The sequence below is a fragment of the Pleurodeles waltl genome, chromosome 4_2, assembly GCF_031143425.1.
Source record: "Pleurodeles waltl isolate 20211129_DDA chromosome 4_2, aPleWal1.hap1.20221129, whole genome shotgun sequence".
In the NCBI taxonomy this organism is placed as follows: Eukaryota; Metazoa; Chordata; class Amphibia; order Caudata; family Salamandridae; genus Pleurodeles; species Pleurodeles waltl.
The window spans coordinates 1,041,331,131-1,041,346,379 of record NC_090443.1 but is presented as its reverse complement, the minus strand read 5'-3'; the positions used below and the strand labels follow the sequence as shown (position 1 = coordinate 1,041,346,379).

Below are 15,249 nucleotides of genomic sequence, written 5' to 3'. Positions count from 1 at the left end.
AGTTTGATCAGCGAAAGTGTTCCCTCCGGACACTCCGGGCCCGATTCACAAAGGTAAACTTCGACCAAAAGTCTAAACATAGACCAAAAGTGTAAGTTTGGACCTATAGTCTAGCTTTACTCATAGTAAAGTTAGACTTTTAGTCTAAGTTTACAATTTTGGTCTAAGTTTACACTTTTGTTCTAAACTTAGACTTTTGGTCTAAGTTTACCTTTGTGAATCAGGCCCTTCATCTTAAGGATGGTGAATGATACATTTAACTTTAACAAAAGCGAGTTTCCGAAGAAACATTACTGCTTCAAGTATGTATCGGTTTGATGGGGTTGCCATTGAAGTTAAGAAACACTGTGGCACCAAATGGAGTCCTTAATAATGGCCCACTCTTACGGCATATTTTGAGTAAGTAAATATAGTAAATACAATAAATCAGGGACTTGAGCAGAGTGTACTTGAGGTAAAAGTTGGCTTTCAAGTACTTAATAGAGTGGCCATATGGCCTAAGTAGGCACAAGTGTGTCACAGTTGTTTCTGAGAAATAACCCATCTCAATAATGTTATGTTGCGGCATGGAATGGTCTACGTAGGAGGGGTCATTATTCCACTTCATGCCGTGTTTCCCCCTGTTTTGTGGTGAAGGTGGTGTGCCCGTACGGAAGGGGCGGAGTAATAAATATGGCTTGGTGTTTTGGCTTCAGGCTACCATCGAACCAGACAAGCGTCCCGTGGTGCTGTGAATCGGTGTTGCCGAGCTGTTTGCTGGGCCGGCAACACCACAAATAATACGGCAGATCACCATTGGATAGTGGTTCATCAGAGATTTGAATATGGGGCTTACTCACACGAGTAGTTACAATAAGAGAATTGTGCTGCTCATCCTCTCGAACAGTGGGGAGCAAAGAGGCGGGGTTTAGAGAAGGGCTTTGAACTTCAGTAATATGAGAGATGCATAGTAAAATAATTTTGTGCCATAGTACTATTGCCATGGATAAATGTTGGGTTTTAGTAATGAGAAAAGGGCTGGTACGGGATGGGGCACGGATACTAATGGACATATTTAAGAAGGCCTAATGCCATCCTAATAACATATTAGCGTAATTTGTTTACGCTAATGTGGCACTAGATGGCCAAAAACACGGTGCATGCATTGCACCACTTTGTAACCCTTTGTGCTACATTATGCCTGCACCAGGCATACTGTATGCAAAGGGGGAGTTCCCCCGTTAGGGGGGCCGAAAAAATGGAACAAGGAAATCTAACAGATTATTTCCGACACTTTTAACGCCTGCTCATGGCAGGCGTTAAAAGGGGGCATGCCATTGAATACAATGGGCCCCTGTGTACTCTGCAGGAGTAGCGCTAACATTTTGGCTCTACTCCTGCAGAGTACATCAACAGTGTCAGGAATTCTGATGCTATTGCCTCCTACCCTGTGCATGATGCACCGGATTTTAAATACGTGCTCAAACATGGTGGCGGTAGGGGGAAGCTAAGGGGCGCACAGAAAGTGGCGCTGCACTGGGTGCAACACCACTTTTTTTAAACCAGCCCCTAAGAGAGTAGAGGTGAAGTCAATATTTTCAAAGGGTTCTATTAAAGGAGCGGCAGCCGGCAGGCACCCTAACCAAGGACGAAGATCTGCCACCACTGCTTGGAGAACACTGATTGCACAGAGGTCTTGAACACATTGGTCTGTATCTTTAATTCTATTTTCATCTGCAAAATGGCAGTGTTAAGCATTCTCATAGTGGGCACCAGAACCTCTTCCTAATACAGGGCACTTTCTTCTTAGGACGTTGTTTGCATCTCCAGACTATAAAATTGAAGGCACTTGAATACGTGTGAGAAATCAATTTTGTTACATTATTGTGGCTTTCGGCATCAACGGTAGAGTCTGTATTCTCCCATAAGGCAGCTAGAACCTAATTTCCATTAGTTTTGGTACATTCAAATGGACATGCGTGTTGATTTGCGAGAGGAGGTGGGGCTATGGAGATGAGATTAGTGATATGGTGGGGAACACTTGAAATGCTGGTTCCATCAAAAGGCAAGTCAGAAAGAGGTAGTGAACAGAATTCAAAGGTCTTTAATGCAGATTGGCTGGCACTGCTGTCAGTAGGGCATGAGGTGACTTCCCTTTAATGATCACATATATCGTTTTGGCATTGTAGCATAAGGAATTTACTGGGAACTGAGCACCTCTCTCGCTGTTCTAAAACAAAAGGAGCCCGATTCACAAAGGTCAACTTACACCTCTGTGTAAGTTTACTACTTTTTAGGTATTCACAAAGGTAAACTTAGACCAAAAGTCTATCTTTACTCGTAGTAACTTACCTTTGTGAATACCGAAAAGTAGTAACGTTAGGGCCTGATGCATAAAGACTTGATTAAACTAGGGTTGGAGTGGTGCGCTGCAGATTATTGTGGGACATTCTTGTTTCCAGTGTCACAGTTGTCCACAGTTGAAGCATGAACTATATGGAGGGGCTGAATGTCCCTGACCCTTCTCTTGGCTTCATCCCATTGTCCCTTCCTCGACCACTCCTCTCAATCAGTCCCACCCTTTCCTCCCCTCACAGTCTGTTGAAAACATTCCATTTGTGAAGACATCCATCTAGAATAATTAGATTTTTTTTATCTTACTTGCACTGTCAGGCAGTGGTTAGCAGCGGATGTCATCTGACCTTAGTTTGGCACCCAATGCGAAATGGTGTGGACCTGATCTTCCTGTACCTTGACCAGCAAAGCTTGAGCCAAGGCAGCACTTGAGTATTTTCAGCAGGTCAAGCAATTCCAAAGTAGAGTTGAAAAACATCTTTCAATGATCAAGAAGATGAGCAGGAGATTATCTTTTCTTGTGTTTAGAATTGGAAATCTTGGTCCTCTGGGAAACCCCTTAACAGTGCCTGATTCACAAAGGTAAACTTAGAGAGTTTAGAGCAAAAGTGTAAACTTAAACCATTACTTTACTACGAGTAAAGTTAGACTTTTGGTCTAAACTTAGACTTTTGGTTTAAGTTTACCATTGCGAATCAGGCTTCTTTCACAGCCATGACAGCAGCTGCATTACCTGGGGCTGGTTTCAACCATTTACCCCTTACCACCAACCGATCTCTAACCTCATTTTCCCTTACAAGTAGGCCTGGGTGAAATTTCAATTATTCCAGTGTAATATGTGTAATTTGGGAATTTTGTGTCACGCTTGGTAAGCAAAATTCCCAAAATTATGCTATAGCTTCACTTCTTGTCATTACTCAAACTAGCCATTTGTGGAAAAATATACTGTGAGTGTGCTATTCACAGTAAAACTCAATGAGGGTGTCTGTTGTTCGTGGTGGTGGTGATTTTGTGCGCTATTGTTTAGCACAAATGTACCCCGTGTCACAAATTCTGTGCTAAAATGTAGGGCTAAATGGCGGATTTGCATTTCTTGTAATTAAATTAGGTAGTTTTGCAGAAATTTTGCATAATTATACAAAAGCAAATTAAGTAAATTTGGCAAACCTCTAATTACATGATGCAGTAATTAGTTTACGTCTACCCAAATTGGATTCATAGCATCGAAAAACTTTTTTCAGCTCTTCTTAGAATTTTGCCGTATTTTTGCAAATACTAGGGAACCTTCTTATTGTTAGTTCGGGCCAAGGGACATGAATATGGTAACTCTGCCCCTTGGTCTTGGCACTGGCTATTCTAATAAGGGAAGAAGAGCATTTGAGGGGTCAAATAGGGCAGCGGCAATGCCAATGTATCCTGGGCCCCAGTGCATGGAAGGTAATGGGCCCCCTTAGAAATATTGCAATGATCAGCGTTTAGTGGGCCCCTCGAGCCTCTGGGCCCTGGTGCCACTGCACCTCCTGCACTAATGAAAGCTACATCCCTATCTTTTTCCATTTTGGTGGTACATTCCATAAAGAGGAGTCCCTTTTCCTGGGCCTTGCTTTTGTTTCAGCTTCTTTGCCCACATCTCCCTCAGTCACAATCAGGAAACATTAAGGGGTCTGCCAGTCTTTGGCTGCAGCTCATCCCATGGGGAAGGGTGGAGCAGAAGGGGGAGAAAGGGTACAGTTGAGACTACTGCTCAGGAAGTAGGAACATGTTTTCATGCTTGTTCACTGACCAGCTTGATTTAAATATTCTCCAGTTACATCCTGTTGAGGCTCACAGAGGTTCTGATGTGCCTAGATCAGTGTCCCTCTTTCACTCACACATCCCTCCACAAAGGAGGGCACTAGGGTCCTAGGACCTCTCCTGATGGTCCTGATGGTTTTCCCTTCCCACACTACTCTAGAGCTTCCCGCTGTGTGCTGTGGATTACATTGACACTTCTAACTCCCAGTACACACCCCAGCGGCTCTGTTCTACCGACACCTACTCAAAGGACAATCTCTGATTCCTTAAAGAGAACTACAATAAATAAATAGAGTCAAACTTCACATTTTGTGAAATTTTAAACATGCTTACACTATTTGATCTAATTGCCAAGCCAAGCACTGAGTCGGCCTCTCCCCTATGCCCCTTGGAGTATCTCTGCTTACGTTTGATGCTTGGGGTCATCATGTGGAGTCCAGTTCGGCCATGGTCCCAGACTTCAGCCGAGTGTAAACATTCCCAGCTGATGCACTATACTGTTGAGCAAACTCTGGTCACCCACCATATCAAAGTCTGAAGATATTTGTTATCAAAAGTAAAAGTCTCTGAGTCACAGAATCGGGACACGCTCAAACCTTGGTTCTCCCTCTCCTGCTGCAACCCTCCATGCTCTCAACCCTGGCCGCCACTCCACACGCAGCTGCCTCATCACACTACACCATACGGAAGGATCATTCTCCTGCTCTTCCTGCAACTTTTCATACTATTATCCACTCCCAACACTCACCACACTCAGTGCCCACTCTCTTACACTCAAGCAGTACTGCAACCACTCACAAAACACTATTTGCTGGTAGGCATGCTCTTCAGCACCCAATCACTCACCAGACTTGCCACAGCGATCTAGAACCTATTGCACAACAACATGCCAGACTTACTTTTCCTCATGCAAACCTGGCTGAACCCTGCCTCAGCACCTGGCATTGCGAGAGCCATTCCCAGACCCCGGCTACAAGATTGTCAGGCATAACATACTTCACAATCTCGGCAGCGTAATCGCCAGCATCCAAAAGAACGGCATCAGTTGCACCACCTTCACCAACACGTCATCCTCCAACATGGAACACCTGTTCTTCAAAGTCATGGCCAGCTTCACCCTACGTGGCACTCTCATCTACAGACCACCGGGACCACAAACCAACTTCACTGACACTATTATGGACTTTGTTGCATCACCCACTCTCGATGCCAGCAATTACATCTAACTCGGACACCTGAACTTCCACTTAGAAGACCACGCCAACCCCACCTCAGACTTACTGGACGCTATTTTGACCACTTTTGAAAACATCAGAGTTGAGGAGTCCACACCAGTCTCATGGACGGACCACATCTTTGTCAAGTTCAACATCCCTGACCCGGTTCAACACACTCACAGCACTTCCAGACCAGCCTGCAAAAACTGGAACAGCACCACTGACAAGGACTGGAACACTGCTCAAAACACCCCCCAACACGACCACAGCAACAGCCTCCCCAAAGCCATCAAAATGTAAACAATTGGATCACCTCCTGCGCCGACTCCATTGCTCCCTCAAACACAGCAATACGACAAGCTCTAGACCCCAGGCCATTTGGTAAACCGAGAATCTCAGTGTGATGAAACACCAATGCACACAACTGGAGCGCACGTGGAGAATGAGCTGGGACAATGCAGACAGGAGCATGTTCCAATCAGCCCTGAGAGGCTACCACCAAATGATCCGGACCACCAAAAACACCACTCTGGATAACTGCATCCATGCCAGCGCCAACGTCAGCAAAGAACTCTTCACCATTATGGAGCATTTAACTTTACAAGCTGCCACCTCAAACTCGATCACCCTTTCACAAGACCTCTGCAACAATCTCTTTCAGTTCTTCAGCAATAAAATCACTGTCATTTACTTCAAATTCAACCAGCAACCATACCCAGCTGACCTCACCAAACACTTCTCAATGTTATCCAAACAACCAATGCTAACCACTTAAACCACCATCACTCCAGAAGAAAACTCTGCAACCACGAAGTCCATCCACTCAGGGGCCCCATCGAACCCCTGCCCCTACCACGCCTACTCCATGTGACTGCAACTCATCAGTGCCATGCTCACACTCATTCTTAATGCCTCCACCTCTGTGACCTTCCCAGGTGCCTAAAACATGCAACTGTACTCCCAGTGCTGAAGACACCCTCCGCTGACCCTTAAATGCTCACCAACTACAGACCGATCTCCCTGCTACCATTCCTGGCCAATGTTTTAGAGAAAATCATCAACAAACACCTCACTAAGGGCCATATTTATACTTTTCGACGCACAACTGTGCCAACGCAGTTTTGCGTCAAAAAATTTAACGCCGGCTAACGCCATTCTGAAGCGCCATGCGGGCGCCGTATTTATTCAATGACGTTAGCCGGCGTTAGCCGGCGGAGCTGCCTGGTGTGCGTCAAAAAAAATTACTTACACCAGGCAGCGCCGGCGTAGGGGAATATGGAGCTTGGGCGTCAAAAAATGGGGCAAGTCAGGCTGAGGCAAAATTTCCGCCTCAACCTGATTTGCGCCGTTTTTTTTTACTCCCAACCCCCATTGAAATGACTCCTGTCTTAGCAAAGACAGGAGTCATTTCCCCCTTGCCCAATGGCCATGCCCAGGGGACTTATGTCCCCTGGGCATGGCCATTGGGCATAGTGGCATTTAGGGGGGCACAAATCAGGCCCCCCTATGCCACAAAAAATAAAAAATAAAATACTTACCTGAACTTACCTTAAGTTCCCTGGGATGGGTCCCTCCATCCTTGGGCGTCCTCCTGGGGTGGGCAAGGGTGGCAGGGGGTGTCCCTGGGGGCATGGGAGGGCACCTCTGGGCTCCTTCCGAGCCCACAGGTCCCTTAATGCCTGCCCTGAGTAGGCGTTAAAAAATGACGCTAACGAGGGTAGACGTCATTTTTTTTTACCCGCCCACTCCCGGGCGTCATTTTTGCCCAGGAGTATAAATACGACGCACATGCCTCGGAGTCATTTTTTTGTAGGGAACGCCTACCTTGCATATCATTAACGCAAGGAAGGTGTCCACGCTAAAAAATTATGCAAACTCCAAGATCTTTGGCGCTCGACGCGTCTAACGCCAAAGTATAAATATGGAGTTAGTTTTGCGTCGGATTTGCGTAAAAAAAAAAGATTTTGGCAGATGAGTTACTTAGTCACAATGGTGACAGATATACCGTTCACTGAAAAATAAATCCCATAGGAAATAATAGAATTTATATTTCAGTGGATAGGATATCCATCACCGATGTGACTGAGTAACCTGTCCACTGAAATCTAAATGAGGCCCTAAGTTTTCCCGGACCTTTCTGCAGCATTTGACATTGTTTTCCATCCCATCCCCTTCCAATGCCACACACTCCGATAAGTCTGCTCCTTTATGACTGGAAGGACCCAGTCACCCAGCCTGACATCATACACCTTGGATGCCTGCAACCTCATCTGTGGAGTTCCACAAGGATCCTTCATGAGCCTGACTCTCTTCAATGCATTCATGATCCCTCTGGCCAGCAGCATCCACTTTCATGACATCGATGGATGATCTCTCCTCTGTTGACAATGACATAAGAGCCTAATCTGACCTGACTTTTTGAGTAGTCCCCCTAGGCTCTAGGTGTGGCTAGATTCACTTCTGTTGAAAATCAGATTCCCTCCCGGGTGACAGTGTGCGGTACTGCATAACATCACATAACATTTACTGGAATGGCCTTCTAGCTGAACTTCCTGACGTCACTCACATATCTTCTCCAACAAGGCTGTCAGTACCTCATTCATTAAACCCCTTCATACCCACTGCACTCTGCAGTATCTGTCTCTTGCCCCCTAGCAGCCCTACTGCCATGCTCTCTACATCTAAGCTATGTCATATTTTACTGTGTTGTGTACATCTCTTGTAGTTTGCTCTTTCTCATTTCCCAGTCAATCATACCACAAATGGCAATAATTTAATGCAGCTCCCTGTACCACTGTTCAGCGAAGTACTGTAACAAGTATAGATCTTTTCAGGCAGTTATTGAGCATTAATGCCCTCGTTGTGTCTCTTTCATTCCAGCAGCCCTCATGACTCATTGTAGGAAGTTCATAAAAACGAATCCCTTCCTATCAAACCTGTCTCAGGATTCTCCACTTGAAGGTTCTCACACCTGAGTGTTAAATTTTACTTCTCTCTTTTCACTTTCAGACATCCAGCATGAACTTTACAGGTAGTTACTAAGCATTATTTTTATTGTATTGTATTATAATTGATTTTATATAGCGCTTCATAATCTGATGAGGCAAAGAAGCACTTTCAAAGATAGGTATCATGCTATTCCGTGGGTCCGTGCTTGGGTAGAAGTGTGGCGTTGATGAAGCCTTTGCGTGTCCCCAGAGTGGGGCTCCTATCCTGTGTGATTTGTGCACCTAATGCCCCTCTCCTGTCTCTCTTTCAGATGCCCAGCATGCAGAGTGCCAAGGTCCTCCTGAAGTGGAGGGCACCCTCCTCTTCTCGCTGACCGAGGAGAGCTTTAAGGCCTGCCACCTGACTCTGACCCTCGATGACTACCTCTTCATCGCTTTCGTTGGCTTTGTGGTCTCCATCGCCTCTGTTGCCACCAACTTTCTCCTGGGCATCACGGCCAACTGCTGCCACCGCTGGAGCAAGGCTAGCGAGGATGAGGAGATGTAGGCTGTGCCATTGATAAGCCACAATGGGTACTGCCAGCAGCTGTACCAGCAAGGGGAGACTGAGCCATGGGTCAGTGCCAGCCTACCCCAGGGCCATGGCCCATTGATGACGAGAGGTCAGAATGTGGCCAAGATTAGAAGCGGCCATCGTTGGGGTGAAACCTCGCTAAACTCTATGATTCTGGTTGTCAAGAATGCTCAAGCAATATTAGTAGGGGACAGTGCCATCACCCAATGCCCGCCTTCAGACTGTTGCGTATGCACTAGCAATGGTGGAGGACAACAGTGTTTACTTCAGTACCAGTCTGTCCATGTGCCAAACTTTTATAGTGACGGGAGGTCAGAATATCATTTAATTTAGAAGCTAGCTTTATTGACCTGTACCCTCGCTGAACTACAGTTTTGATTGCCAATCGGTGGCGATACTGGCAACGCCCTTCTTCAGTGCCAATTTTCTTGCACCCTAATATCATTCAGTGACAAGAGGTTAGAAGACTGAAAAGCAGGTATCCTTTGCCAGGACAAAGCATACGTCCTCTGCAGATTGTTCATCGCTCTGTTCCAGTGCCATCCGTGCCATCCTTGTCCAGCCATATTGCTTCTTTCTGTATGCAGAAGAAAATACAACACTGTGGACACTACGACACTCTTTTCTTGCTGACAATACTCTGCTAATAACAAGAGGAAATAGGATGCTGCTTTTCTACTCCTGTGCCAAACCTGTGGGTTATGATGACAATTCAGAGCAATATGGTCAAGGGTTTTCTTTGCCACTCTGTACCCACACTGCCAGTTGTGTCCAGGTGTTGCCAGGTGGAGGGAGAGGAATCTGCTGGCCTTCCTTAAATACCAGATTATCACCTCTAAGATTTGCTTAGATCCTTTTATCAGCCTGTTTGTCCTTGTCCATCCACTCCCCCCGCTTTTCGAAGATGATCGAAGTGCCATCCAACTGCTGCCTTCTGTCCACATGGGAACCAAAGCAATCCCTACGAGAATTGCATAGTAATCCCTCTGCCAGCTTGTGCCACTCTCTCCATCACAGGCATTACCCAGTAGTTTGGTAAATATGATTCAGCATTTTGAGTTCCAGAAACTGATGGTGCCTTAGGGAGAAAGCAGATCTCTCCTTAAATTGCCATTTTGATTTTTGGGTAGAGATTTGCGTTTTTCTTTCCTGTGCCAACATCCCTTCATGGTCTGATCTGTGATACTTCCGGTTCCTGATCACGTGACCTCTTCTACTGTCTGCTTCCTGCTCCTCCCTAGCATGACCTGCGTTCCTCCTCCAGGGTACAGATCAGCTGGCCATACTGTTCCTACCAGAGTCTGTTGTGTGTTCAACCTGCCTTTTACTTGTCAGCTAAACTTTGTTTAAGTTACACCCACTATGATCTGTGATTTTTCCTCCTTTACATTCATACCCAGTTTTCTTACTGTGCCCCCCAAGTTGTGATATGTTTCATTCCTCTCAATTCAGGTTGCATTTGTTCTGTAATAATGTTTTTTGTTTCCTTTCCTGCAGGCGCATAGTTCAGTCAGTGAGATCGGGGGAGTATGAACCTCAAATTTCCCAACTAGTTGGAATGCTACACTGAGGGATTGCCAGAGTTAGACTATTTGCAAGCAACCGTCCCATCACCTTTTGGGTGTTTGATTTCCAGTAGTATGCCTGGAAAGATGAGACTGGCACCGCTGCCCAAGCCTACCACTGCCAATATTTGCACCCATTTAAGGACTACTTCTTTAGATGCAGTTAAAACCTCCTGGTGAAATAAGAACAACGCAAGTCCCCCAGACACAAATAAAATCAAGAATGCACTAGAGGGATGTCATAACCCAAACGTCTCTGCCTGTTCCAGCTGGGCCTGGTAGTTTTCCTGGTCACGTACAGCACAAATGCATGGATTCCCTGCCCAGGGATCACTTATGTTAAATGTATCTTCATTGCACACACTGTTCTTCGGCTCTGCTACAAGACATCTCGATGGTAGAGTTTTCAAATTGGTCTATTTCTAGTCTTCGCCTTTCACAAATCATTTGGTCAAGTGACTGACGACCCGTGTACTTAGCCTGAGTTGCAAAAAGAGGAGAGGTACAGGCAAGTGAATAGAGAAAGTCCATCCAGAGTCGAGCCAGGGGTCTGTCGTGGCTTTAAAAGTCTGTGCATGCGCTGAGCCATGAAAGTGTTTGCCATGTATTTTGTGCAACAAGCATAATGCAAAATATGATATAATCTCTTCAAAATCCCAAAAAAGAATATCTCTTTAAAATCCCGATGCTTATCTCCTTAGAATGTCAGATTATATCACTGCTTAGACAGACAGTAATAAAAAGTGATTTCTTTTTGGAACATTCATGGCTCGCCCTCCCCAACCACAAAGCCTTTAATGAGCTAGTCAGTAGTCATGTAGACCCTAAGGTGCATATTTATGGGCCCCTTGCGCTGCCGGTGCGGCACTTTTTATGACCCACCGGCGGTGCAGACTCATATCTATGAGGCTACACAAAGCCACTTTGCGTGGCTTTTCATGGCCTAGTAGATATGGTGTAAAGAAACGAAGTGCAAGTCACTGCACTGCCATACACCTCATCAGTGGGGGTTCCATGAATGCCCCTTCCGGCACAAAAACAATCCTACCAACAATGCAGACCCCTTGCACCATGGTGCATGGCTGCCTGTTTTGGCGCTAGGCACAAAATTGTGTGCCAGCACTGGCTGCCCTTTCAAATTGGTGTAAGGCAAGGCTGCAAATAGACTTGCGGCTCTGCCCTACGCCAATTCTTTGTAAATATGCCCCCAAATGTGGCCTAGATTCTTATTATAGATGGAGCAACATTACTAATAAATGATATACAAGAGGTGGTTGTATAGCACAAACTGCAACGCATCAAGTTGTCAGATGAATGCATACCAACCAACAAGGACAGCGACTCCATCTTGTTTTCTTTTTCCCTTGCAATATCCTCCAGTAGTTTCTTTGCACTCAAACTCTTATTATATGTGCCTGAAAGTCATTACAGTCACTCACCCCCTTCCTCTTCCATACATCATGGTCTCTCCTTCTAAATCCACACTTCTCTTGTGAGTACTCACAATGAGACTGGTGATCAGCCACCTGAAAAACATGGGGCTGCACAGTCACAGCACAAAGCCGGCACCACCACCAAGATGTCTGAGGGCATTACTGTGTTAATAGCACATACAAGCATTAGATACTTCCCATAACACAATCCTTATACGTAACTGGCTCGAGAATCATGATTTCATCCAATGTAGTTATTTGTGTTTCAGCTGCAAAGACACATTACTCCAGCAGGGCTCATAGTTGGTCAGTGGTGGTCAACGGGAGGAGAATCCATGCCAGAGTTTTCAGGACACTCAATAAATGACGCCCATTCAGACTGATAGTATGTACATTTATCCTGCTTGGATATTATAAAGATCTGGTCAGGACCACTGTGGCCTTTGCATTTTTCCACTTCAGTGAAGGACATAATAGAGTGTGGAGCTAAGGGAGGGAGAGGCTGCGAGAATACAGCCTGATGACTTCTCAGTGATCCCAACTCATAGGGGCAAATTTATGAGAGGCGTGCACCATTGCTGTGTCACTTTTTATGATGCAACAGTGACGCAAACCTTGAAATCATATCTATGAGCCAAGCAAAGCCAATGTGCGTGGCTTTTCATGGCCTCATAGATATGGAGTAAGGTAAGGCTGCGCAAATCGCTGCTTTGCCATTCTCTGTGCTAGGGAGGCGTACCACTGGAATTGCGGTGGGGTTCCCACGCAACACCCATGAAGGCCTTGTAAATCTAGGGATGCGCCAAAACCTTACGCCTCACCAGGGGAGGGACAATGATGAGAATCATCTTTATTTTTCCTTGTTTTTCCTCATTTCTAGGTGTGCTGCGTTCTGCAGCACACCACGAAATTAGGAAAAAACCTTCCAGGATTGCCCCTTCCTGCACAAAAACAATCCTGCCTGCAACACAGACACCCATGCACCATGCTGCAAGGGTGCCTGTGTTGGTGTTAGGCTGACAAAATGGCACCAGTGCATGGGAAAGGATAGTAAATGTGCTATATGCCTTAGGTACAATGCATTCTTGCCCTTTCCCTTTGATGCAGGACTCTTGGGTTTTCCATTCCACCTCCTTGCCTGCACTGCTGCTCTGCAACCCTCTAGAAAAGGTCTCCTGATCACTCCAGACCTTGGGGAAATTAGGCAGAAGTGACTAGGGCTTGGGAGCTGCCTCGCCTAATAAGGCCCTGTATGGAGTGAAACTAACTGTAGGCAACACCATCCATTCCCTCAGCAAAGGAAAGGCTTTGTGTGAGATACCCACATTTTTTGTACAGATAGTTTATTTAGATACATATATACTATATATTATTAGACTGTTGTGTGTACAACATGTGGTGTGGTTTTCTTCTGTCAGCTTTTTCTGTGATTTTGTGGGCTGGGGGGAGGGTGGGGCCGCTCAAATGCTATTTTCTAATGTGAACTGTTTTCTATAGTAATAAAAACAAAATTATAAAAAAGCACATAGATTTCCTCTGAGCTGCTTTAGTAATGTTATGTGAGTTCTTATGTGAAGACAGAGAGGGTCATTCTGACCCTGGCGGCCGGTGGCCGCCAGGGCCACCGACCACGGGAGCACCGCCAACAGGCTGGCGGTGCTCCAACGAGCATTCTGACCGCGGCGGTTCAGCCGCGGTCAGAAGCGGAAAGTCTGCGGTCTCCCGCTGACTTTCCGCTGCTCGTGTGAATCCTCCATGGCTGCGGAGCGCGCTCCGCAGCCATGAGGATTCTGACCCCCCCTACCGCCATCCTGTTCATGGCGGGAAAGCCGCCATGAACAGGATGGCGGTAATGGGGGTCGCGGGGCCCCTGGGGGCCCCTGCTGTGCCCATGCCAATGGCATGGGCACGGCAGGGGCCCCCGTAAGAGGGCCCCGCAAAGTATTTCAGTGTCTGCCTTGCAGACACTGAAATACGCGACGGGTGCCACTGCACCCGTCGCACCTTCCCACTCCGCCGGCTCGATTACGAGCTGGCATCCTCGTGGGAAGGTCGTTTTCCCCTGGGCTGACAGGCGGTTTTTCAGCAACCGCCCGCCAGCCCAGGGGAAAACTTGTAATACCCGCCGCGGTCTTTTGGAGGGCGGCATCCTGGCGGGCGGCCTCCGCCGCCCGCCAGGGTCATAATGAGGCCCAGAGTCTTTAGACATCAATCAATCAATCAGTTTTTGTAGAGCGCAACTACTCACCCATTAGGGTCTCAGGAAGGTGCTGGGGGGGTGGGGAGAGCTAGGGGACAGACCGAGCCTCATTCGAAGAGCCACGTCTGAGGTTCTTCCTCAAGATGGTGAGCGATGGGCTTTGTCTGAGGTGCAGGGGGAAGATGTTCCAGCTCTTTGCTGCAAGGTAGGTGAAGGACCTTCCCCCGGTGGTGGTTTTCCGTATGCGTGGGATGGTGGCTAGTGCCTGCTGGGCGGAGCGGAGGGGTCTGGCGGGGTTGTGGAAAGAGATGCAGTGATTTAGGTAGGCCAGTCCGATGTGGTGAATGGCTTTGTAGGTCTGGGTGAGTAGCTTGAAGATGATTTGTTTCTCCACCGGGAGCCAGCGGACGGTCCTCAGGTGCTGGGAGATATGTTCCTGGCAGGGGAGGTTCAGGACGAGTCTAGCAGCAAAGTTTTGGATGAGTTGCAGCTTTCTGATGTTTTTTGTTTTGGTGCCAGCGCAGAGTGCGTTGTCGTAGTCAAGCTTGCTTGTGACTAAGGCGTGGGTGACTGTCCTGCGGCAGTTCTACTGGGATCCATTTGAAAATCTTTTGGAGTTGGCGGAGGGTGTGCCAGCAGGAGATGGTGACCGTGTTTACCTGTTGGGTCATTGATAGGGAGGAGTCGAAGATGATTCCTATGTTGCGGGCATGGTCAGTCGGAGAAGACGGGACGCTGAGAGATGTGGGCCACCAGGAGTTGTCCCAGGCTGAGGTGGAGTTTCCGAAGATGATGAGACATATGGAACTTTGTTGGGCTGCTTTGGTTTCATTTATATGCAGACACTAACCCCTGACTTTCAAGAAATTGCTCATGTAGTTCCTCATCCTTAACAACCTTACAAATTTCTGGATCCAATGCTAACAAAGACATTGATCGCAGCCTTGTGAGACCTCGGGTCCCAGAAAGTTAGCAAAGAGCTACTTTGCTCTTTTGGAATTGCTCTTGTATCGATTGAACAGACTCAAGGTCAAGTGAGAAGCTACCTGGTCAACCTCCAGGTTATGTTGTGAGTGATTGTTGACATCCTGCCTAATTATTCAGTGAAATATGCAATGTCTTACTCTGGTGCCAAAATCGCAGTCAACTGAAGAGCTGCTCAGTCAACCATTCAACCAGCCAGT

At 46.8% G+C, this 15,249-nt stretch overlaps 1 protein-coding gene across 2 annotated transcripts in view; it reads left to right on the top strand.

Annotated features, from left to right (window-relative positions):
* Positions 1-13,357, top strand: part of LRRC55 (leucine rich repeat containing 55) — a 56,965-nt gene extending 43,608 nt beyond the window's left edge. For both annotated transcript variants that reach the window (XM_069232993.1, XM_069232994.1), the window contains exon 3: positions 8,605-13,357. In XM_069232993.1, coding sequence (XP_069089094.1) covers positions 8,605-8,840 — 236 coding nt within the window. In that variant the 3' untranslated portion in view covers positions 8,841-13,357. The remainder of the gene's footprint in view (positions 1-8,604) is intronic.
* Positions 13,358-15,249: the final 1,892 nt, after the last annotated feature.